At 39.4% G+C, this 25,276-nt stretch overlaps 1 protein-coding gene across 2 annotated transcripts in view; it reads left to right on the forward strand.

Moving 5' to 3' along the window:
* FRS2 (fibroblast growth factor receptor substrate 2) overlaps window positions 1–25,276 on the forward strand; it is a 36,880-nt gene that overhangs the window by 4,130 nt on the left and 7,474 nt on the right. Inside the window, exons 1-5 of one of the 2 annotated variants that reach the window (XM_081928063.1) lie at window positions 11,215–11,353; window positions 18,623–18,722; window positions 19,420–19,511; window positions 20,227–20,413; window positions 25,023–25,181. In XM_081928063.1, the coding sequence (XP_081784189.1) occupies window positions 19,446–19,511; window positions 20,227–20,413; window positions 25,023–25,181 (412 nt within the window). In that variant the 5' untranslated portion in view covers window positions 11,215–11,353; window positions 18,623–18,722; window positions 19,420–19,445. Of the gene's footprint in view, window positions 1–11,214; window positions 11,354–18,622; window positions 18,723–19,419; window positions 19,512–20,226; window positions 20,414–25,022; window positions 25,182–25,276 lie in introns of those variants that run through there. The other variant, XM_081928062.1, reaches the window with a different exon arrangement.

The raw sequence follows: 25,276 nt of genomic DNA on the forward strand, positions 1-25,276 counted from the left end.
ATATATATTTGTGTTTTAAATTTTTCTCATCTAAAGCATTTTTACTTCATAGTCAATATAATATTTTATGTACATAATTTTAATTACTAAAAAATATTTGTTTTGCCTAGCTCTGTTGCTGGGAAAGTCTTTGCCCCAAACTTGACACAACCATTTGGGTTGCATCCCGTGCAGCATTTGGTAAAGGATGCTAGCATAAGGGGAATTCCCCATCTCCTGTGCCTCCTTCAACCCCTTCACCCATCAGAAGCTTCTCCTGAGGGTCAGTAGATCTTTAGGTAAGACCTAGGATGTGGGGTAGGGTATCTCCACCATATTGTCCTTGTTCATCCTTCCTGCTTCAGCCCTCTGTGCCATCATCCCAGTCTTTTCTTGAGAATGCCTCCACATTTGATAGGTGCTTTTCAATGGATTGCGGTGGAGGTGCAGTGATGGACTCTCTTTGTGTGAGCTTCGTTGAGTCAGTGTTGCATTGGATACAATCCTGTTTTTCCTGGGTGGAGCTTAAATCCTTATTCCAGGGAGCTATGAGGGTGCTGTGTTGTATTTATTATTCCTTCCCTTTAAGTGTCATAAATTAGTACTTGTGAGAAGGGTAACTCCATTTGAGCTCCTATCTTTTGGGCTGCATGGGAACTTGCAATAGCAGGATCTATGCTGCCTGTGTGCTGCTGGTGCTATGGGGTCATATTGTGTTTGGTGGTGCAGGGTGTGTATGCCTCATTGTGAGTTCATTGGTTGCCTTTATGGGTGGCATGTTGGTGTTGTCAGCAGAGTCCCTGAATGGTGGATGCTTTTACAGGAACTCTGCATCTTTAAGTTTTTCCCCCCTGGTTGTATATTTCCCCCTCTATTCCTGGGATGAGCATGCATTGAACAAGTCAGCTGCTCTACTATCATAGAGGTTGTCATATCTTTGGTCCCACTCAGTGTAATGTGAGAATAGTATTACTCTGCACATGTGACATTAAGTGCATGAATTATTCTTGTTACTTCTCTTTAACAATGCCTAAAGACTTCAAATGGAATGGATTCCCCTCCCCCCTGTTTCTATGGGGCATCTAATGCCATGGAATATTTATTGACTTTGAGTCAGTAAAGACAGAGATGTCATTCAGTGATCTCTTGCCAACTTCAGAGATGGAAGAAGAAATATCAGAGGGTAGAAATATTAGGGCAAGAGAAAAATTGGCTCTTCTTTCCAAGAAATGTCAAATTGAGTTTTATGTAAAAAAATGTTTAAAGAAAAATTATCTAGTGTTTGCTGCATTACTTTAATGGCCATATCTGCCATTTGCAGCTGTGGCAAGCTGTTTGTTTAGCGGTACAGGAAAGTGAAACAGATTGGATTGCAGAGAATTTATTTTTCATACCTGTCTAATTGCAAACACTCTGAACTGTGTGTTTGTAACTAGCAAACATTTTTTACCATCCGTTGAATGCTTTCATTTATTTATTTTAAAAATATGCTGCTGGGTGGGAGAGAAAAAGCTCCTACATCAGTAGTAGTGATGCCAGATTGGGGGGAAAGCATGCTTAGGCAGCTGGATGGGTCATTCCTTGAGAAGGTGGTGTGTGAGCCTGTCAAAGCTACTTAAGGAACATCAGTTTTTATTACTTGTGAAAATGTTAGTCATATAATTGTATTTCATATTATCGGGGCTCCACCGTTTTTGGCTGGCTTTGGATGCAAAGTCAAAAAAATGTAAAATCCTTCAATTGCTGTTGTTTGGCCAACAGCAGCCAAATAACCTTTCTATCTCCCCTTCTGTAAGGTCTGGAGCTTGATGTTTTGGCCATTGTGTGACTGAGTTGCTCTGGCTCCAGTTCTTTCACCTAATGTTGAAGCTCCGAGCAGGCTGAGATCATTGCCCACCACTACCACTCTGATGTTGGGAGAAAGGTGGCCAAATAGCATCATCAATGGTGAGCATAGAAAGTAGAAATGTGTGGGTCTGCATTGGAGCTTTTCTTACGCTGATTCCAGAATGGTAGCCAAGTCTAACCCTAAATTGGCAAGCACACATATAAATGGGGGAAGGTGGATATAGAGGAGTGAATTCAGAGGATGATGGGATCAGGGAGAATAGAAAACGGTGATGTCCTCAAAGGAAAAATAGTTACCCTGTCTAGTTAACCAGGCATTACTGGTGAGTTGGTAAGTTTATTAACAAATATAGTGTGATAACAAATCATAATCTCAATTCAAGCCGGAACTGATGAAATTGAATTGTCTGATGAGTTGCATTTTGGTGGTTTCACATTGCAGTCTTCCTTTTTCTTTTAATTCAATATGGCCATCTTAAGGTCAGTTTCAGAGTGTCTTGGTGGGTTGAAATGTTCACTGGTTTTTGGATATTTCCATTTCTGATGTCAGATTGTGTCCGTTTATTTTTCTTGCATAAAGAAGGAATGCAGCAGGGTATTGGAAGATACACCAGTTATTAACATAATGTTGTGATTGACATTCTCATTGCCTGAGTACATGTGGGGACAAAGTTGGCATCTCAGTTTGTTGCCAAATTTGGTCCCTTTATTTGTGTGTCTGTTATGTGGCCTGTTGTTGCTGGTAAGTAGTTTTTTTAGGCTGGCTTGGTGGGCTGGCTGTAATCAAGTACAGGTCTGCCATCCAAACCTTTGAGAGGGATGTGTCATTTTGCAGGATAGACGGTAGATCATTTACACATTTTAGTGGTTTAGCTGGGAGCAGTAGGATAGAACAACTGAGGTTCTGTATTTTTTCTTCTTCTTTGGCTGTGCAGTAGTAGATGGGAAGCAGAAGAGTGTGTGTGGTTGCAAATAAGTTTCAATTGTAATGTATTGCCTATATGTCTGCTATGTAGTTGCAAAGTACCGTAACATCCAGAAACTTGTTTCATAGAATGATTTTAGCTCAGGTTTTTTGTGAGGTGAAAGTTTTTGAAGTCATAGTGGATGTTTCAAGGTATATGTTTACAATTTGCCGATACCTACTACCTAAGATTTTCAGATCCTTGTTTTGAGGGACTTCTCCAAGCTAGAGTAGAAATTTGGACTGTACTCACTCTTCTCTTTCCCATTTTTAAATGGGATATTTACAGAGAAGGGCAATTTTCTTAATCAGTTTTCTTAATTATTGACATGTATAATATGCTTTAGATTACAGTAACTGATCTGTTAGTTACTAGATCATGCTAATCTGTGACAAGTTAAAAACATGCTACTGTGATTTTTAAAAAATAAAAACAACAACCTTAGTTTAGTGGCAGGTAGCTGCATTTATCTTGCAAAAGTCAAAGCCCATAGTCATGATTACTTCTCACTTTTCTCATGGAATTATAACATTTACTTACTACCCTTTTTCCTTCTGTGACTTCAGCTTAATTGTTTATTTTTAATAACATCTGTAACAGCTCTGTTACAATAAGCCTTTGTTGGGTTATTGTTGTGATTAACCTGAGAATTACTCACCTAGTCACAGCCTGGGTGGTGGCATATTTAGACTGCTGGAATTCAGATGATTAAGACACAAGTTCAAATTCCTGCTTAACCAAGAGACTTAATGAGTGACTGACCTGCCTTACTTTCTCTCGGTTTACGTTACATGTTAGGATAGTAGTGGGAATAAAATGGTGGTGAGAGGACAACTATGGAAAGTCAGGATAAAAATAATCATACCAGTACTCACAAACACACAATAGACAACATACAAAAAAATCTGAGCCGGGTCCTCTTAGGCAAAAGCAAAGGAAAATGAGCCCGCAATCGACAGCAATCGACTGCAGCCTCCCAGGGATCGACCAGTCGATCCCGATCTACCTGTTGGACATCCCTGTTCTAGTAGATCCCGCTATATAGGCATGGGGTTCTCTTCTGAGTAAGCATGTTTTAGGATGGAAGTCCTTGGATTATATAATCTTTTTAAAAAATAAATATTTCACTTTTAACCAACTACTTAAATACATGTGTGTGATTCATCAGGGTTGTGTTTTGCTTTTCCATCACAAATATGTACAAATGCTAGTCACTGAAAATGTCAAAACTTGGATTTAACCCAAGAGCTGAAAATAGTGTTAGCTTTTATGCACTGAAAAATATCAAGCTTTCCTAGTGGGGAGGGATAAATAAGAGACTGTATTTGAGCAACTAAGCACTTAGGTTCATCTGTGCCAAATGTTTTTCCAAAGTAGGTTGTATACTACACCAATTAAAAAGATGTAGCTGCAAATGGTTTTAGGTTTGTTTGACTTGTTCCTAGGAGGAGAAAAAACTAAACCATGGAAAAACCTAAACAATAAGGTCTGAGTAGGGAACAATAGCCTGCTCTCAGTGTGAATATTATTGGAATAATATGCATGGACTTCATTAATTGCCTGTTTAAATGTCCTTATTTGAGTCAGTTCCAAACATGTTAGCTAAGAGTGGGCTGTTCAAGGGACCATACTGTTTGTTTATGTAGTTATTTATTTTGACAAAGTCCATCTGAGGGTACACTGCTAATGCTTCAGAAGTTTTATGTAAGAAAATAAAAGCTTTGTTTTTAAAGTTTTTGTTTAAAGTGTTTTTAAGTTTTTATTTATACTCTGCATTTTATTTTCCAAACAGAAACCCAGAGCAACTTGGAACACTTCTTGCAGAGCTATTTTGTTTTTCTGGTATTCTGTGTCAGCTGATGGGTAGTTAATTTTTCATAATGAATTTTGCCATTCTCAAAGAATATTTTGAAGGAAAAAAATACCAACCCATTGAATAAATTTCTGGTGGGGGGGATGGGAGAAGAGAACAATATTGCAAGAGAACAATATTTTTCCAGCTCGGGACTGAAATATTGACAGTCCAGTGATGCTTAGCTAACTTTATTGGCTTTATTGTGTTGTATTTCAATAAGGGTGAGGTTTGCTTAAATTAAATTGTTGTAACCTGCCCTGGCACATCATGGTGAATGGTGGGTAAGAAATCATATAAAGAATAATAGTATTAACTAGTAATAATTAATGTAGCCATTTCCAGTTTTGACAGCAGTACCACAATAAATAGTATGGCTGGCACTGAGTGATGATTGCTAGAACTATGGCTTTGCCCTCTAAGCTTCTCTACTTAAGTTTCATTTGGTCAAATCCGTTCCATTATCCCTTTTTCCAGCCCATTCTGCAACTCTTAATCATTGGCCCTGATAATTCTGAATATATTTCAGGCAGCACAACAAGACCATTTTATTTCAGCAAGTGGAAGATATGCAAAGTATCCAGTGAAATGCTTCCATTAGTGTAGGGACTTCTGGCTAGGCAGTGGAACTTTGTCTCCCTGTACATCCCCTAAATATGTTATTGGGGTTCTCCCAACCCTCTGGAGCAGATTTGGGGAGACTGTGGCAGGCACATGGGGAGATGAAGGGGGAAGGAAGTTCTTCTTATGGTAACAGAACTACTTGGATCCTGCCCTCTGTCTTTTAAGCCCCCCACCCCCACCAATTCAAATTTAGCTTGGGGAGGAGAGGGACTATGTTTTTTAATTCAAAATGAATAATCTGTAAAAAGGTAAAGGACCCCTGACAGTTAAGTCCATTCGCAGACGACTCTGGGGCTGTGGTGCTCAACTGCTAGGTTGGCAGGAGCAGGGACTGAGCAAAGGGAGCTCACAACCTTTTGATCAGCAAGCCTAATATGTAAATGTCTAAGCTAGTTTGAATAGCATCTTCTCAAAGGGGTTTGCAGAGGATGATGATTTTGACTTTGCCATGGTTTCCTACAAAACAGATACTGTACATTACATTAATATGAAAAATCTCAATGAGAGACAAGTTTATCAACCTTCACAGTAACTGCACAGCTCTTCATGTCAGTGTATTCACAGTCCTGAGAATCTCATCTTTAAAAAGACTCCTCCTCCTGATTTTAGAGATATCTGAACACTTGCAGATGCTGTTTGTGACAAGCTACGTTGCTCCTAAATGGGCTAGGTGGGTGAGCTTGTGTGCCATGCAGAGTTACTTCTTACTGTTTTGCACAGTTGTTAGCACCCTTGCTCTTAACACCATCTCCTTATCATGAAAGACGTGTAGCGCAGACAAAAAAATCCCAAACCATAAATTTGTAGAAGTAATGCAGAATAGGAGTTTAGTAAATTACACACATGCAGGAGAAGTGCAACATTAAGAGTGAATTCCTAGTTCACTTTTTTCTTGGTGTGGAGATTCTATTTTTTTAAAAGTGCATAGTGTGTAATTGTCTTCACTGGATGTACCCTAAGAGTACTGTTTGTACAAAACAAATTGTTTCTCGCATGTCTGTTACAGAGTTAACCTTTTGCACACCTGGCATGACCAGTGGCTTAAAGAGATAAGCCAAAGAAAGACCCCTGTACTCCGTAGAGGTGTGGGTGTACCGTATACGCTAGTTGTATAGTTAATGTGACTGAGAAAGCAAGTGAATAAGTAATTAGAAATGATGCAAGGTGAATTTCCATGGAAGATAGTATGCGCTGGGGCCAGAGTTGGAGGTTTTGGGATTTTGCTCCTAATTATTGTTTGCAGACAGCCTCATATCAGTCTGCGTCAGCTATGAATGACAAAGGTAGATTTTTTCCTGTATTTCTCTTTAAAGATAGGTGGAAGCTGGAAATCAGCATATGAAGTGTGTGTTCATGAAATGTAGAAGATCAGACTGAGAAGAAATTTGGGCTGTTGATATGGAAAAGAACTGTGCCTTAGTTGACTCAAAATAAAGTGGTGGAAGTTTAAAAACAAACAAGCTACATGTCTAATTTGACATGATGTGACATGATGCCCAGTGGGGCATAGTGACTACATTTACTTCTCAATTGCATAGGATATTGGAGGTGCAAAAGCCCACTGCCCTGCCATGTGTAGAGAATTGCTGTTTAGATATTGCAGTGCTTTAAGACAAGTCCAACAGCAGACTTTTTCTAATGTTCTTGCATCACACAATAAAACCACGACTGTTTTAGTTCTGTTGCCTGATTCCTCAGCAGGCTATACATACTAGAGTCTAGACTAGTAGTTCTCAAACTTCCCCTCCATGGACCACTTGAAAATTGCTAAGGGTTTTCGTGGATCATTTAATGATATTTCTGCCTGCTGTAGCAATTACGGTGCATTTTGCTAGATGCTGTATGCTTTTTATTGTATTTTCTTGCTTCTTTAATTTCTTCTATTGTATCAAATTATTAACAGAGATGTTGTGGGCTACCTGAATGAAGCCCATGGATCACTGGTGGCCTGCCAACCACAGTTTGGGAACCCCTACACTAGGCTGAGGGTTTAGAAGCATTTCTTGATCAGCAACTTAATGGCCTCTTTCCACTTTTGCCTGCTTGCCTTGAAAGAGTTGAAATTTCAAAGTATCATTCTGCAATATGTGGAACATTACTAGTGGCTGGAAGAAAAAAAGAGTAAGGCTATTCAAAAGCATAGCTAGCTCTGGGCCAGGAACAGCCTAGTAAGACTCTTAAAGTACATTATACCTTATAAATGTGAGCTTCAAACATGTTTACGTGCAGAAATAGTCCTTAATCTGAGGCTCATGTCTAAGAATCTGAAACATTCTTCCAGCTCTGATCTAAAGGCTTGTACAGCGTGGAATTACTAATACTGTAATCCACCTCCCCCAGTATGTGGAAGTTTGTTCCACTAGTTTCAACAGATTGACTTTGTGTCATGTGTTTAGGAATAATGATGCAAAATTTTCACCTAAAGTAAATTGCAAGGGATCAATCTTAAGTTCTGTTTAAAACCTTGTGCACTCCACTCTGGTTATTTTTCAGACATGAACTTCTTTTCTTTTCTTTTCTTTTCTTTTCTTTTCTTTTCTTTTCTCTCTCTCTCTCTCTCTCTCTCTCTCTCTCTCTCTTGTGAACTTTTGTATTGCATAAAAACAGATTGTATTTATCTGAAGCATTTATACCCTGCTCATTAGCAGTGTACAAAAATCAGTAGTAAGAAAGAATAAAATGATTGTTTCATGAAACATTCAGAACAACAGCTTCCTTAATACCTGTAAGAGGCAGACTTATCAGCATTTCCATATAGCTGATTTGATGTTGAGTTCATGGAATTGCTGCTATTCCCTAAATGATCAATTTTTTAAAAAGTATAGCAAGTTTATCTTAATATTAAAAGTGATGCCTTTCAGATGAATTATTGGTATATTCTCCACTTTGTTGCACTAGCATTAATAATTTGAAAATTGGCTTCCTAAAGATTCACCAGGTGGCAATCTTGGAAACCACAAGCAAATTGAACCATTATTAAGACAGTTGGGTGAGAACTTGCCTTAGGGGAGTTGCCAGTTAGTTTTCTACCTCTCCAGAACGTATTCCATTCTCAGTGCTGAAGCTAAGCAATGCTTGCTGGTAAGTACCCGTATTTTTGGCTCTATAACACGCACTTGACCATAACACGCACGTAGTTTTTAGAGGAGGAAAACAAGAAAAAAATATTCTAAACGAAACAGTGGATGTATGATTTTTGTGGTTCATACTGTGGTCACAGACATGTGATCTGACGGTGAGTTTGGGGTAGCCCAATGCAAAAATCCTGAGGATCCATGTGGATCCGTGCTTTGTAACCACGTTTTAAGTGGGGAGGGAAGGAAAAGCACTCAAGGGACAAGGAGCATGCGTGGGGTGTGTGGAGAAGGATGCTGCTAATAATGCAGAAGAGGGGTATAAGCGGAGAAGGCTCCTCTCCTCTCCCGCTTTGCTCCTTTAAAATAAGCAGGCTCTGCTTCTCTCCCTCCTCCCCGGCTTAGAAAGCTGAAAAGCTTTGCTGCTATTTAGTGAGCTGAGTGGGGAGGAGAGAGGGACAGAGAGCACGGTTTAAAGCAGCCAACCAGACAGACAGGAGCCGCTTACACCTGTGTAAGCGGCTCCTCTCCCGCTTTGCTGTTTCAAAGCGAGCCACGGAGGAGGGAAGGAAGGGGAGCCATGGATCCTCTGCTCACGACTGCAGCAGATTCCCCCCCGCCACCCGTAGGCATTCGCTCCATAACACGCACAGACATTTCCCCTTACTTTCTAGGAGGAAAAAAGTGAGTATTATGGTGCAAAAAATAAGGCACCGTATTTTTCGCCCTATAGGACGCACCTAGTTGTTGTTTTTTTTGGGGGGGGGAATAAAGGAAAAAAATATTTTCCCCCCCCCAGGCACGGGGCTGGCGCAGGGGAAGCCCGAGCCCCGACCCCAGCCCCCAGAACAGCCTGCTATCCGCAAGCCTAGGGAGCCGTGCCGGTCTCCCCAGGCTTTCGGACAGCTGTGCTCTCCAGGCTTCAGCGAAAGCCTGTATTCGCCCCATAGGACGCACACACATTTCCCCTTCATTTTTGGAGGGGAAAAAGTGCGTCCTATAGGGCAAAAAATACGGTAATTCTCTCAGCTGATAGGCAGACTCATACCTTTTAACTACACACTCCATTCTCCTTGGAGCCTAGATGCTGTTTTTTCTCAGAGATATGGTAAGTGTGAACATCAATTTTCCCACCCACTTTTCCTGACCATTACAGATTGGGATATTTATGGTGGCAATGGCTGTCTTTGAACCATGGGAGCAAAAACAGGTCTTTGGTAATTATGTACAGTACCTCCTAGTGAATAGGGCTTGGGGCCTTTTCGGTGGCTGTGCCCAAAGCTTGGAAGTCCTTCCCTAGGAAGGCTGCTTAGCCAATTTCAGGTGCCCTTCCACTGTCTTGACAAAGACTTAAAAAAGCAACCTAGATAGGCCGGTTCAGCTGACTTGACTTCTTAATTTGCAGCTTGCCTTAATAGGTTTTACAGCTCATCTTATGTGTGATGTGGCTTTGATTTGTGTTCTCTACTAACTATAAAATGTACTTACTGTATTTTTATTATTACCATTAGCCACCTTTGGTGCTATATGTAGAAAGGCAGCTATAGAGTGGAGATAACAAAGAAAAGTTGCTTGCTGCAGTCATATCAAGTGTTCCTCCATGTCTACCCATTTCAGCTCAGACTCACCCCTGAAGTCTCACTGGACTAATTGGAGTAGGACGCTGGTGGCGCTGTGGGCTAAACCACAGAGCCTAGGACTTGCCGATCAGAAGGTCCGCAGGTGAACTCCCGTTGCTCGGTCCTGCTCGGTCCTGCTCCTGCCAACCTAGCAGTTCGAAAGCACATCAAACTGCAAGTAGATAAATAGGTACCACTCCGGTGGGAAGGTAAACGGCGTTTCCGTGCGCTGCTCTGGTTTGCCAGAAGCGGCTTAGTCATGCTGGCCACATGACCCGGAAGCTGTACGCCGGCTCCCTCGACCAATAAGGCGAGATGAGCGCCGCAACCCCAGAGTCGGCCACAAATGGACCTAATGGTCAGGGGTCCCTTTACCTTTACCTATATAGAGGAGGATGCATTGCAGGGGGTTGGAGTAGATGACCCTTGGGTTCCTTACAATGATTTTATGACTGTCAGGAGCGGGGTTCATAAGTCTGTGAGTGTTCCTTCACAGTGTTCTGTTTAAAGAATTTGAAATTGCACAGATGGGATATTAGAATGGACCTTTTTCTGTAGAACTAGGGATTTCCAGCAGGTTTCTGCTCTGTATGTAAACAACAAAGATTGGCATGCTTTTGTGGCTAGACAGGGAAAAGAAAGCTTATTGGAGGTCTACAAGGTATTTGAAGAGTCCCCTTGTCTCTCCCAAGTAGTACTAGGTGCTGGACAAGCGGTAGGATAGCATGTTGGAGCTACTTTTGCATCATCACAGTCCAACAAGGTTAACTCACTAGTTTCTGTAGAGGCTGCTTTTGGCCAACAATACTTTCCAGAAAATTTGGGGTTACAAGAAAATATCTGTATGGGAACTGACTTGGATTATCTTACTCCTTAATAAGTACTTTTGGCATGCTATTTCTGTCAACGAGAGGATTCTGGCACCAGCAGTGAAAATAAAGAACTGCTTCCAATTCTGTGAATCTTACACTGTTGTTAGATGACACACTAGTCCTCCTATCCAGTTCAACAGAGCCTAAGCTTAAATATCTCTTTGGATTCTAGAAGTATCCAAGCAAGAAATATTCCCCTCCCCACCAGGCAACTACTTTTATCTTGAGGTGTCAATGTCCTAAGACAACTCTGTATGCAGCATGAAAGCAATTTCAATTGCAAGAGAAATGCAATGGACAGTGGAACATAGTGACACGTATTCTGTCCATCCAATTACTTTTTCCTGAACAGTTTGTGTATTTAATTTTTTGATACAGAAAAATGTATTGACTGCCAGTAAACTAATAAGAAAAGCAAGTAAGAATGATTTGAATTGGATATGGCATGGTTGCCAAAATGGAAGGAGAGGATCTCCCTGATGTGCAGCCAGGTTTAGGAACAGGAGACAAGAAAAAGCAGGTGACTGGCTTTTGTGTGTGCATTATTGTAAATGGCATAAGGCCCAATTTTAAGTCTGCTGCTACTTCTTTCTGTGTACTGCAATAGTAATCAACCCTGTTTGACTCAGTACCGATGTTTACATGTTTCAGTCACACCCAGTAGAGATTATTGCTTGTTTGCTTTTATTATTGGTTGCTTAAACAGTCAAGATTAGTATGCTAGCACTGTAAAGTATAAGAACTCTCAGCATAAAGATTTCCTCATGATAGGTGTGGGAAGGTTCCCCCCCCCCCCAAATACTCTTAAGACATTTCATATTCAAAAAAAGCATGTAAATAGAAAGCAGAATGCTTTGGCAATGCCTACTTGTAGGTTGTAAAGTTCTTTGCATTTGTATTGTGTGCTTTCCAGGTGGCGCACAAGTGCTTAGTTGATATTAACCTCATAAAATCCTGTTAAAAATCTTCTCCAGTGTTTCTACCACTGTTAATGGAGAGATCTTCACAGACTTAAGAAGTTGGCCACCCTTCTTTTCAGAGCCATGGAGTGTTAGCCCATGCTATGGCCTTGTACCATTTGATTATCTCAGCAATAAAATTAAGTGGTTAGCAAAAGGAATTATTTCTACCTAATCAAGTAAAGCCTTGATTGCACTAAACTGGGAGGGTGAATGGGCAGAACTGGATATCTTTGAGCACTTGAAATAAAGTTGGCGCATTATCTGTATTTGTCTGGCAGGGACAGTTGGAGGATTTGTAATTTCATTCCTATCTTTATTAAGAAAGGACCTCAATATCTGGACTGCATTTCCCCCTTCTTTTTACCAATAAAAGTCAAAGCAGACAAATTGTATTCTATGAGATAACTTACAAAGTAACTGAAATGTGTTTCTATAATCTTGATTCAGGAAAAATACATTTTTTTGGCTACCAGAAATTCATGAAACGGGGTTTGAACTCAGATAATTTTTTGCAGAAGGCTTCCATTCATATTTACAACAATCTGTACTATAGATGTATGCAGAAGACAAAAGAATCTGATTGCTTCTCCTTCCCTCTTATATTTGAGCATTTAAAGCTTTGCAGTAAGTTTGTATTTCTAAGAATAAAACAGTGCATAAATAATCAGAGTAGTTTAAGTTTGTATTTTAAAAAAATGTGTCAAAATGAAAACATTTAAATGGGGGTGGCGTTGAAAAGTACAAAGCAGCAACTTCTCTGGAATTGAGAGAAACTATTCCCAACTGGTTGAACAAACATTTTGGTTGCCAGCTAGGGCTGACTTTAAATGGACCAGCTGCCTGTGTCAGCAGCATAGGGTTGCCAGGGTAACAGTGACTGTTTAAAGAAGAATGTAGCTGAGAGGGCAAGTTTTTGATCTGTGAGTTAAGGGAAGGAATTTGGTGTGATCATGCATCAGCCCTCCTAATCACACACACTCAAGCACTCAAAGCTATGTGGGCGGTGTGTAGCAATTTACAATTCTGTTGAAGCTTGTGTGAGGCTTCCAATTACTTCATTTTCGTAGGAGCCAAAGCACTTGGAGTGTACTATGAAAAACAGTACATTTGTGATTTTGAGGAATAGTGATGAGCGACTCACTGCGCAGTTTGTAACTGCAGAGATAATTGATACCTCCAACCTCTGGATTTTGATGACTTGGCTTTCCCAGGGACAAGGAACATTCAAATCCCTCTTCGGATAACACTTATCTCAAAAGGAACTGTAGATTTAGTCATATGGATTTTTTATATTACTGGCTTTTTTGTTACCTAAATTATTTTATTTCTAAACGATATATTCAAAAGATAGAGATGAAAAGATAAACTAGGCATCTATCTATCTATCTATCTATCTATCTATCTATCTATCATCTATCATCTATCTATCATATTTACAGACCACCCTTCACCTGCAGGTCCAAGGGTAGAAATACAAAAAATAAAACTAAAATCAACAAACTATATTAAAACAAGCCAACATAAATTACATACAAACCAAATGGCAATAGCCATTCTCTCAAAGCCCCCTCCCCCTGCTGATGTGTGTATTCACCCGATGATAAAATGAGAACAATGTCATGATACAACATGGTTTAGAAGGAATGTCATTGCAGAGGCGTGGGATCACACCCATAAAGCCCACCCATGATTCCCCACCATAGCAATCTTATTGGGTAGGAGACACTAACCGGGGTTCTCCTGTAAATATTAGCACTCAACCTGGACAATATGAAAGGACACTGGGGGTTGGACTAGATGATCCTTATGGTCCCTTCCAACTCTACAATTCTGTGATTGTAGTCGGAAGTTTGTAACCCATATTAACCAAAGGAATATTTCAAATGATGAAATGGTGCAGGCCTTGTGAAAATGAGTTAAATAACCATTTTAAGAATTACTGTATGTTGTTGCAGCAGAAATGTTAGAATTTGAAGGAGCAAACAGGAAGTGAGATTTCTAAAAGTTTCAGACTTATCAATAGTGCAAAAGCTGTTTCACGATTTCAGCTTTTCTCCTTCAGAATGTTGGATTTTCTCCTCAAACTGACAAGTTCAACTAAACTACAGGCATTTTTTAATCAGCTGTTCCAAGGATTAAACTGTGATGTTAAGGTTGGGGGAAAAGGTCTTGCTTCTACTAAGACCTTTAATATTACTGGTATTTGAGGAATGTGTTCATAAAGTTTGAAACTGAATGTAGTCTCTCTTTCATGTTCTGAAAACAGGCAGCTTTGGCACTTCGGTCTGAATCTTAGTAAATACCTTATTTTGTTGACTTCTCTCAGCTTATTCATTATACAGTACGTTTAAGCATCTTCTTTGTATTCTGGTACAAGAAAATTATAACAGTCACTTATTGTATATTAAAACTTTAGACTGACTAAAGTGGTGTGTGCTTGTTTTTTTGTTTTTGCTAGTTCTTCTAGTTAAAAAAAAAGTCTTTAAAAACTGGCAAATCTAATACTATCTTTGTAAGTTTCTTCAATTCCTGCATTCCTTCTTAGCCTTTGAATGAAAAAGTGGCCTGGTTCACATGTTATAGGAAGCCAAACTATGGCTTGCCATGAATGACCAAGGGTGCTGCTGGACAAATTGCTCTTGCCCTGCTCTTCCTTTTCCCAAGGCAGAATGAAACAAGCCAGAATCCTGGCTTGTTTCTCTCAAAATAAGCCACAAGAGGAAGTCTTGGTTGAAGAGCCAGGCCCTCTCTGAGAAACAAAACAATCTTTAAAATCAGTATTCAGTTCATTGGTGGTTAACTGCTTGTCTGCTAGATTTTGATCTAGTGAGATGTAGTTGGCTTAAGACAGCAGGTTTTTTTAAATCAATCACTTCTGTTAGTTTAGGTATCCCTAGTTTCAGTGACTAGAACCAGGAAGTATGCCCATGATTTGTTTCTCCCTTTTTAGCCACTGGATATTTGTTTCCTCCAATAATGATGCAAATTATTTTTGTTCTGAGTGAATAGGACGGCACTCCATATATATTTCTAAAAGAAAAAAAGGCATTTTGTTTGCAGAACTGCCATTCAGGGTCCAGCATTTTAAAATGGATACTTTCTATAGCAGTATAATGGAACCAAACATTCAGTTGCCAGCTCTCTACCATCATCTGTGCTTAGGTTTATCAAAATAAATAATCACAGCCTTTATAGTATTCTTCAATTACAATAAATATTGTTGCTTTGCATTTGTAGTAGGCAACAATGAATCTAGGAATTAGTCAAAGTTAAGAACTTGATTATCCAAGGATCAGACTAATATATTTGCACTCTATCGTAGGATAAACTTCATAGGCATATTCTTTGAATGGTTGACTCATATTAAGCAACATTTGCTTTTTAAATCCATGGTAACTATTGCCCATATTGTTACTCTATAATTTATGTGTGCTCTGCAACAGATAAAGCTGAACAGATTGTTTCACCAAACCTTTAAGTAAGGTTTGGCAATGAAAATGGGACCCTCTTGTGAGTCCCTTAAGAAGACTCTGGTGACAAAGAAAGGAGACATAGATATTTTTCTGTTTGTGATGTTTTGAAAGACTGTGCTCTAGAGCAGTGTTTCCCATTTTTTTCTGATCATAGCTCCCTTCCAAATGTTTCCTTCCTGTGCCCCCTCCCATCCTACTGGTAGAAAGAGGTGGGGGAATCAGGTGGCGATGTTTCTATTTTACTTACTATATGTAGGGTTTGGTGTCAGCGCTGCTTGTGCAGGTTCTTTGCTGTTCCCCTTGGCAACATCTGAAGGCCCTGATCTGCTAGACGCTGGGGTGGATTACACTCCGCGCCTTGCAGAGTCAGGCCCAGGCTGCCACCTGGCCCAGCGCTGGCGGCCGATACAAGCAGTGGGCAAAATGGGAGCCTCAGCAATCACCCTCTCTTGCTGGAAACAAACCAGGACTGCTCCAAGAAAATGCAGGTGGCAAAAAGGTAGGCTGCCTCTTGGTGGGATGCCCCCTTACCTGGTTGTGATTGGCCAAGCAGATAGCCAGCCAATCAGGATTTCTTTTTTAAAAAATATTTCTTTTCTTTTCTTCTCACTTCCCTCTGTGACCTCCTAGACCCCTGCTGTGCCCCTCATTTACATAATGTTCACCTGTGGCCCCCTTGGATTATCCTGCCCCCCCCCCGGGGGCCATATGGCCCCCCAGTTGGGAAACACTGCTCTAGAATTGTGGAACAGATGTGTGAGCTGTATAAAAAAAGCAGTAATAGCTGTATGTAAACTTAGAGAACACAAACGAAGTCTTCCCAATGCAATATAATTATGCAAGATGAAAGGAATGCCCAGTGGGAATGTTTACTTTAGAAAACAGTAATGCTTTATTTAATACACATAATTAAACAGCTTTTTGAGCGAAAAAAAATCTTCTTATAACAGTGGCTGTATAATAAGAGCCAGGTTCTGATCTGGATAATTTGGTCCATCTGTGCTGAATTAATTTATGTTTACTACAGCCTTAGCAGAAGTACTTGATTTTAATTTACATAACATGAAAAGAACTGACCCAAGTATCTGTTTAAATAGAAACAGACTAGATTGCACAAATGAAGGGTGGGGCTTAGTTCTTGACACTGAAGCAGAAACAAAAATGTTGAATGGAGCTTTGGTAAACCACTGTTGGTGACCACAACACATATTTTCAGCTCTTTTGGAGGATAGCATCAAAGGAAGCTGAGAATCGCAGAATTGTAGAGTTGGAAGGGACCTCAAGGGTCATCTCTAGCCAAATCATTGCAATGGAGGAATATCAGCTAAAGAATATTTGACAGATGGCCATCCAACCTCTGTTTTAAAATATTGAAAGAGCGAGAGTCCACCACTTTCTGAGATAGCCCATTCTATGCTCGATCAGTTCTTACCGTCAGAAAGTTCTTCCAAATGTTTAGTTGGAATCTCCTTTCTTGAAATTTGAATCCATTGCTTTGGATCCTACACTGGATTTGCACAATGTTAACCCATTTTTTTTAGTTATCAAAAGGTTTTCATTTAATGGAATCATATTTTTGCCCCAGAATGAATATTTGTAATATTGCAATGCAAGTTAACGTGTAGTCGGTGCATTTGTTCTTTTTAAAGTGTGCACATTATATTCTGCTTCTGAGAGAAGTAGACCTGTTACATCATTACTACCTTGTGTTGTGTTAATAATAATAATAATAATAATAATAATAATAATAATAATAATAAATTTTATTTATATCCCGCCCTCTCCAGCCGAAGCTGGGCTCAGGGTGGCTAACAACAATCAAAAATAGTTCAACATTCTAAAAACATTCATTATAAAATTAATTAAAATCAAATTAATGGCAACCATCAAGCAAAATTCTGTGCAGGTTGCCAGAGGAGGGGGTCAGGCTGCGCCCTGACCAAAGGCCTGGTGGAACAGCTCTGTCTTGCAGGCCCTGCGGAAAGATGTCAGGTCCCGCAGGGCCCTAGTCTCTTGTGACAGAGCGTTCCACCAGATTGGAGCCGTGGCCGAGAAAGCCCTGGCTCTAGTTGAGGCCAGCCTAACCTCTCTGTGGCCTGGGATCTTTAGGATGTTTTTATTTGCAGACCGTAAATTTCTCTGCGGGACATATCAGGAGAGGCGGTCCCGTAGGTACGAGGGTCCTAGGCCGTATAGGGCTTTAAAGGTTAAAACCAGCACCTTAAACCTGATCCTGTACTCCACCGGGAGCCAGTGCAGCTTGTATAGTACTGGATGAATATGATCTCGTAGCGAAGACCCCATAAGGAGTCTTGCCGCGGCATTCTGCACCCGCTGGAGTTTCTGGGTCAGTCTCAAGGGCAGCCCCACGTAGAGCGAGTTACAATAATCCAGTCTGGGAAAGGATGTACATATTAGGACCTTTTATAGGGGAGTTGGTTAAATATTAATTTTCTTACATTTATGTCTCACATTTCTTCCACCATGGATCCCAAGATAGCATACCAAAGGTTTCCTGTCACTTACCAGACCTGATTTGCTTTTGCAACGTGGTGACTGCAAGTGCTATATGTGAGACTCATCTGAGATGTTCTCTAGTTGCACATTTGAACAAGAACTTCTACATAATACTGCACCAATATGTAGTATATTCTTTGAAGACGTAGTTCTTCTAAGATAGCAGCATACAGAACAAGCATAGTAAGAGGCTGACTTTGAGAAGATATTGGGAACAAATGCTAGGAGAAAGCAAGAAGCTGAAAGATCTTTGCTTCAGGAAAAGACTAGGCAACAGTCCCCAATTTACACTCAGAGAATCTGTATGCGAATCTAGCTCAAAACTGGAAGAGAGGAGTTGATAGATGTTTGGAGCAGTTCTGAAGCTTTATGTGATGTCAAAAGACCTCCTCTTTCCCTTCAATGCAGTGCTAGCTACGTATATAATTTGGCTGCTTCAGTTAGCCACTTGGGTGCTTTTCTAGTAGACATTGCAAGCGGTCAGCCGGAAACCTGGTGGAATTGTTGAAAAGTAAATGTAATAATTGATCCACACACCCCTCCAGCAGAAGACATCTTTGCAATATCGTATGCTGTCTTTTATGTTATTTGTGTTTCTCGATTAAGTAGCAATCCTCAGTTAAAGAACAGAATGGTGGTAAAAATACTGTAACAGCAAAAAATATAGTGTTTTTATGAATTACCCCTTTTAGAATGAGTTATGGCCAGCACATGTGTGCACACTTATTCTCTGCAAATATTACTTATCTAATTTGTTTTGCTTTCGGAACCAACTTTTATTCAAAACAGCTTTCTTGAGCCTCTATAATAGACTGTTTTTAAAACTTTGATTTTTAGGTCGTAACTCATTTATGTGGAAGGGCGACATGATGTTTTGAAGTATGACAGAAGTACTGATGCTGTACCAGAGGCTAGAAATATTAATGGCCAAATCTAGGTGAGTGTATGTACCTTTGGCCAGATGTTTCTCTTCACCACCTTCTGAACTTGCCTGAATAGTTAAAAACCATGTTCAAGGCGGCTTGCAACATGAAAATAAATATATAATTACAAATGTAGTAACCAAAACACTACGAAAAGTTCACAACCAAATCGGACAATTCAAATAAATCATAATAAGATCTAAAAAGAAATACGAAAAAATAATATCAGTAACAGCAACAAATACTAAACAAATCCCCAGGCCAAAAGTCTGTTCAGCATCCTCAACTTTTGTAGCTGGAGGTCCCAAGCCAGGTGGAAATAGACCAGCAAGGCAAGGAGCAGGACTTCCAGGATCTTATTGTGAGTAAGATCCGGTTATGTCCACTCACTTGCATAAAATGAACTAATGCAACAGGACTTCCAATTTACTCCTGGAGCAGATTTGGGGGGATGTGGGGCCTGGAGGGGGGAAGGAAGACTGGGGAATCCCACTGCCCTAGTGGGCATTCAGTCATGCCGTGTTGGAGCTCACCCTATAATGTAGTTTTGTACAATGCATGCTTATATTCTGTCTGTCTCCATTGATGTACAATTGTCTTTCTTCTGCCAATGTTCTTTAATGGTTTGGGTATATAGTCAATTTATATGCCATTTGCATGTTTGTTTTCATTTCTCTTTTTGAAATGCATTCTCTTTTACTTTGGTTTTAGCAATCACATGGTCTTCTAAAGAAGTCATGGGTAGCTGTTGTAGCTGTCCAGATAAAGAAGCAGTCCCTGATAACCATCGAAACAAATTCAAGGTAGGGTCTTGTCACCTTTAATGGGCACAGAATTCAGATTATGTGGTGGCAGGTTAGGGACAGAAAATGTGAAATCAGTAGGGCAATTTGGAAATGTTTGGATTTTTCTTTCTCTCTTGGTGGACTTGCTTTTTGAGTAGATAGGTTGTTCAAAAATAAATTAAGCCATAGTATTTGTATTTCATATAGTATCCGACTCTTGACTAATTACCACAGAGATAGCCTAGATTTCTGTCTTCACGACTGATCGATGAGTTGCTTGAAAAAATGGTAAAACAAGGATGTGGCGAAGGGAAGGCATGGGGAAGTCAATTTTTGTTGTTTGTTTTTAATGTTTATGTTTGTTTTGTTTGTTCTTATTATGTGTAAAAACCAATAAAAACATTTAAAAAAAAAAGATTTCTGTCTTCACATCTCTTAGCATTATTAGCTAAAGATAGTTAACCACCACTAATAGCCAGTCTTGAAATGCCTAGAGGGAGGGTGGAAATATATGTAGCCTGCATAGTCATGGCTCCATGTTAAGAGGAAAATAAAATACATTTGAACTGTATTATATCAGGGAGCCAAATTTATTTGTTAGTTTTATAGATTTATTTTATAGTTTTAAATATTTGTATCAAATATTTGTTCAGTAGAGTTAGGTAAGTTACATGACTGTGGCTTAATAAATGAATGTTTGCTTTTAATATATAGTATCAATTTTATTTTATAGGTTATTAATGTGGATGATGACGGTAATGAGTTGGGTTCTGGTATAATGGAACTTACAGACACAGAACTAATCTTGTATACCCGTAAACGGGATTCTGTCAAATGGCATTACCTCTGTCTGCGCCGTTATGGCTACGATTCCAATCTTTTCTCATTTGAAAGTGGTCGAAGATGCCAAACTGGACCAGGTATGTATAATAGCTTTTTGCTTGTTCCTATAGAAGACCTAGAAAAGAGAAAGGGAGAGTAGTCACTAAACACCTGTATTTTGCACAACAGTTGGTCTGAATTAAAACAAACAGACAAAAAAACCTCCCCTTCATTTTAATGAAATCCAGGTTACCTTTCTGAAATCAGAAAAGGATTTATTCAGATCACCAAGTAGGAACCTTAAAATGATCAATCATCACTTAATACTTCAATATGCTAGTAAGACCTCTGCAGTGACCCATATCTTACCTGTCTATGAGAATATGCTGACTCGTATAAAATGGAGCTACTTGGTTCACTCAGGGAAATTGCACTAGCCTTGTAGTTTACTTTGACCTGCTAACCATCTTGCCATACTTCTGAAATACCCCTCACTTTCTAAATCAACTTCCCCAGTAGCATGGAAGCTCAGAAACTGGGTTGTTTTTGTTGGGGTTTTTTTGGGGGTGCTGGTGGTGGAAGATACTGGATTACAATCATGTGTGTCAGAGATCAGTCAATTGCATACTGAATATATTGCAGCACTTATGTCAAAAGCTTGGATAAATTGCTTGTTTATTTTAAAATATTAATAGCTTACCTTTGTGCCTCAGGGCCTCCAAAACTACTTACAATAATAGAATATCAACATACAGGAAAGCAGTTGGACAGAAGGTTAACTGAAGGAGTATAACAAGATTGCAGAGAAGCTAATGGATGTTTGATATCATTCTTGGCTATTTAGTACATATCCACATCTGAATCAGGGTTTTTTGGGAAGGGGGATTAGAAGGGAAATAGAGGTGACAAGATATGGAAACTTGACAAAAAATTAACAACCCTCTTAAAGAGGTCAGATGTGATATTACTGATGATCTAAAAATAATAGGCAGAGAACTTGTCACTAAAAATGGGCCTCCTTGCTAGAGAAGGAAGCCAATGCCACACATTTTAAAAAGGGAACCAATGGACAGCCAGGAAATTACAGGCTTATTAGCCAAACCTCCATCCCAAGTAAATTGGTTGAAGGCATAATTAAACCTAGACTTATTAAACATGCTGGTTGGAAGCCAGCATTGCACAAGCAGACTTCTTTTTGCACAAAAGGACCTCACTTTTATTTCCTCTCTCCTGTGTGCCCCCCAAATCTGCTCCAGAGGGTTGGGGAAGTCTCTGAAGCAAATGGGAGTATGCTGGTGGGAGTAGTGGAAGGTGGAGGCTTGTTTTGTGAGCAGAAGTCCATGCATGGGCACAATTGGATACAATCCATAGAAGAACATAATTGAGGAAGACTCGGTATGGCTTCTGAAAAAGGAAGTACTCTCAAAGTTTTGGTGTGCTTTAGCAAATATGTAGGTAATCCAGTTGGCTTGGTATGCCTGGGAATTCCAAAAAGCTCTTTACAGTATCCCTCTTCAAAGGTGCTTAACTTTTTAGATCTTACATTTATATCCCACCTTTCCTCCAAGATGCTTATGATTCTCTTCCTTCCCATTTATCCTAGCAACAATCATATACTATAATAATTGGTGATGGCTATTGTTTTACATTGCTTTTAAGAACCACTTCATGGATGCTAGTTGTGTCATTGGCTATTCTTCTCCACACTGAAAGACGCTCAGTTGTTGGGGAGAAATAGGAGAGGGTTGCTGCTTTCATGCCTTGTTTGTGGGTTTGAGTTTTGGAACTCACATAAATTGCCTTTTGTAAATCATATCTCAGCTCTAATCTCTCCCCTAAAACTTTGGTATGGGTGAGTGATATAAATTGGAACATTTGTAAATCCTCAAAAGTGCAGCGCCATTTTTATTGCTCATGATGGGTTGGTTGGTTTGTACTAAAATTTATCAGAAGAATCTTCAACCATTCTTGGTTAACCTTTGAAAGCAAGTATATGTATTTGGAGACAACTGTTTAACAATGCTTTAGATCCCCACTTAATCCTCATTAAGTATTACTAAATGTGGCAGAATGAAGTGTCTTTATATGGTTTGTCTTCTGTAACTAGCAAAAATTATCCTTTTTCTCTCCAGCCTGTTGTGTAAGCATCAGTGTTCCGACTTGTGTGAGGGACTGTGTTTATTTGTGGTGTTAAGTGTTCTCGATTTAATAGCAATCATAAGGAAAACAATTTAATTTCCCAACAGTGTACCGTATATTTAAGGTACCCAAACATTATGAGCTACAGTTTCACAGTGTCATCTCTAGTTGGTGGACCATGAAAGCATTTTCAAAGGTCGTATCAGTTGAACCATAATTCTTAAAATGCAAAGCAGGGCTCCATAAAAAAGAAGATATCTACCAAATAACAGTGGAATGTCACAAATCTTACAATTACATTCTGTTCTGAAAATGATCACAAGTACATAGATTCAGTGCATTTTGCCATTTTAGATCAACTTCTCTTGAAGCAGGCATAAATAATTGCTGTGGGGAATGAGCGTCTTCTCAATCAGTTCAGTTATGGCTGTTTTCTTATGTGCCCCCTGATTCCTAATGAGGTTCAGATGACACTACTGGTTGCTACTGGGAAAAGTCACATTCTCTCTGCCCCCCACTGCGCCCACATACAAAGTAGTATTGTGTTCCATAAAGCATATTTAGGATTGTCATGAAAGTTGCATTAATGGAACTTGTTTCTATATAACAGGTTAATATGTTAGTTAAGCAAAAGCATCGCTGTAAAAGCCGTGTTTTGGGTGTCCCTCAGTGAGAGCATCAGTAATGGTGGGCGAGCTTTCCTATAAAATAACTTGCTAGTCATTTCCTAAAATGCAGGGACAAAGAGGAATTTGATTTTTAAAAATGTTTCTAAATGCAAAAGTCAGTATTCAAAACAATGCTTTGTATCCAGTAAAGTTTACCTTTTAGTGCCAGGGCTTCTGCATTTTGCAATGGAGCTCCAGCTCCTTTTCTCATATGTCCTCCAAATCTGTTTGGGGGTTGTCCCAGCCCTCAGGAGCAGATTTGGGAGAGGAAAAGGAAAGAAAGTTGCATTGCCAGGTGGAAATCCTTATGTTAGTGGGACAACTGGGTTGGATACAACCCACAGTTTCACAGATGTTAAAGGATATAATTAGATGAGTGTACTATGTACCAGTTATACCACAGAAGAATGTTGGATGAGTTATAGGGCTTGTGTTTAGTTCATGCCTCTGCAGATGTTCAGGGCAAGTGCTTAGGGTTCGTCAGTACACGTTCAGTTGGAAAAGAATTGTCAGTTGTCTGAAGACAGAAAGTTCAAAAGCTGTTGTAATAAAATACAAGAGCTTCCAGTGTTTCATAGTCAGAGCAGAACCATTGAAATGGACTTGAGTAATTTACTGATGTTGGTAGGTCTACTCCACTGTTTCCCAGACTTGGGTCTCCAGCTGTTTTCTGACTACCTGCCTGACCTAGGTCCTGCTAGCTAGGGATGATGGGAGTTGTAGTCCAAAAACAGCTGGAGACCCAAGTTTGAGAAACACTGGTCTACTCTAAGTATGGCTAACATTGACCATGAACCACTAATTGTACTCAAAGCCCATTAAGAAAAGGATTCCATTTCTGTTGTGGACAAATTTTGGTGTATTCATTATTTTATTTAGCAGCTACTTTGGAAAAATATGGAGTTTTTGTAGCACTGTGGACCACAGTCCATTCTCTGAATAGGTTTTATAGCATAAATGAGTTGTTGAGTGCAAGTGTTAGACAACTGTGGAGATAATGCCAAATTTAGTTCATTACTAAATACATGAATATTTGAGAGTGTGCATGACACAATTAGATACTGTCTAGAACTTTTTTGTTATTATATTTGAAATTTGCTCAAGGTACTCCTGCGCAACCAATTTACTAAAATTTTCAGGTTTTACAATCTGCTACCACACCTAATTGTGTTGGCTGAAACAGAGTAGTGGACAATAGTTTTGATATGTTAGATAAGCTAAAGCTCAGCAGTAGCAAAAACACATACTTGTTAACAAGAATGTCAACTTTAACTTAATGCTTTCAATGGAAGAATAATCCAAAGCTGCCAACTGCACTGGTTCTCTTTGCTGATGATGGTAAGTTGGGCTCCCTCTGCTGTCAAAAGACAAAGTGGAACAATACTAGAGGAAAATCCATGGTATTGTCTACTTTGTTTCTGTGTCTATCCTTGAGACCTAAACCAAATTGGCTTTGTCTGTATCACCCAAATCTGTTTTATATTCCTTCTTCCCTTAACCTTCACATAAACTTGTACCCTTTGTCAGATCCTTCTTACCTCTTTGTATAGGAATTTTATATTGATTTTGTTACAAATATCGAGCAGAAAATCTGAAATACAATTTTGCTGCAGCAAAACCGTGCTCTTTCAGGGACTACTGCTTACCAATAAGTTTTGTTTCCTGAATTTTCTCTCTCTGGTTATTGTTGCTTTATTCACGTTACCTTTTGTTTAAATCTGTGATCATGAGGAATTTAAAACTTTTCAATATATATATATATATAAAAGGGGTTTAACATAATTTAGTTTGATAGGTCTTTTTTATTAACAGGTATGTGCTTAAATGGACTGTACAACACCTGTTATTGGAAGCTTACTTTATTCATTAAAGGTATCTAACAGATTCTATGTTGTTGTAGGAATATTTGCCTTCAAGTGTGCTCGTGCTGAAGAATTATTTAATATGTTGCAAGAGATCATGCAGAATAATAGTATAAATGTGGTAGAGGAGCCTGTAGTAGAAAGGAATCCACATCAAACAGAGATGGACGTTCCAAGAACACCCCGCACACCTACCAGTAAGTTTATTTTTTCTGAGTGTTGAATATGACACTTGAGCTCAATTGCCATGTTCTCATTTGAAGTGTCTTAAAAGTCATCATAAGATTTAGAC

This window comes from Podarcis melisellensis, assembly GCF_964234715.1.
Source record: "Podarcis melisellensis genome assembly, chromosome: 10".
Taxonomy (NCBI): domain Eukaryota; kingdom Metazoa; phylum Chordata; class Lepidosauria; order Squamata; family Lacertidae; genus Podarcis; species Podarcis melisellensis.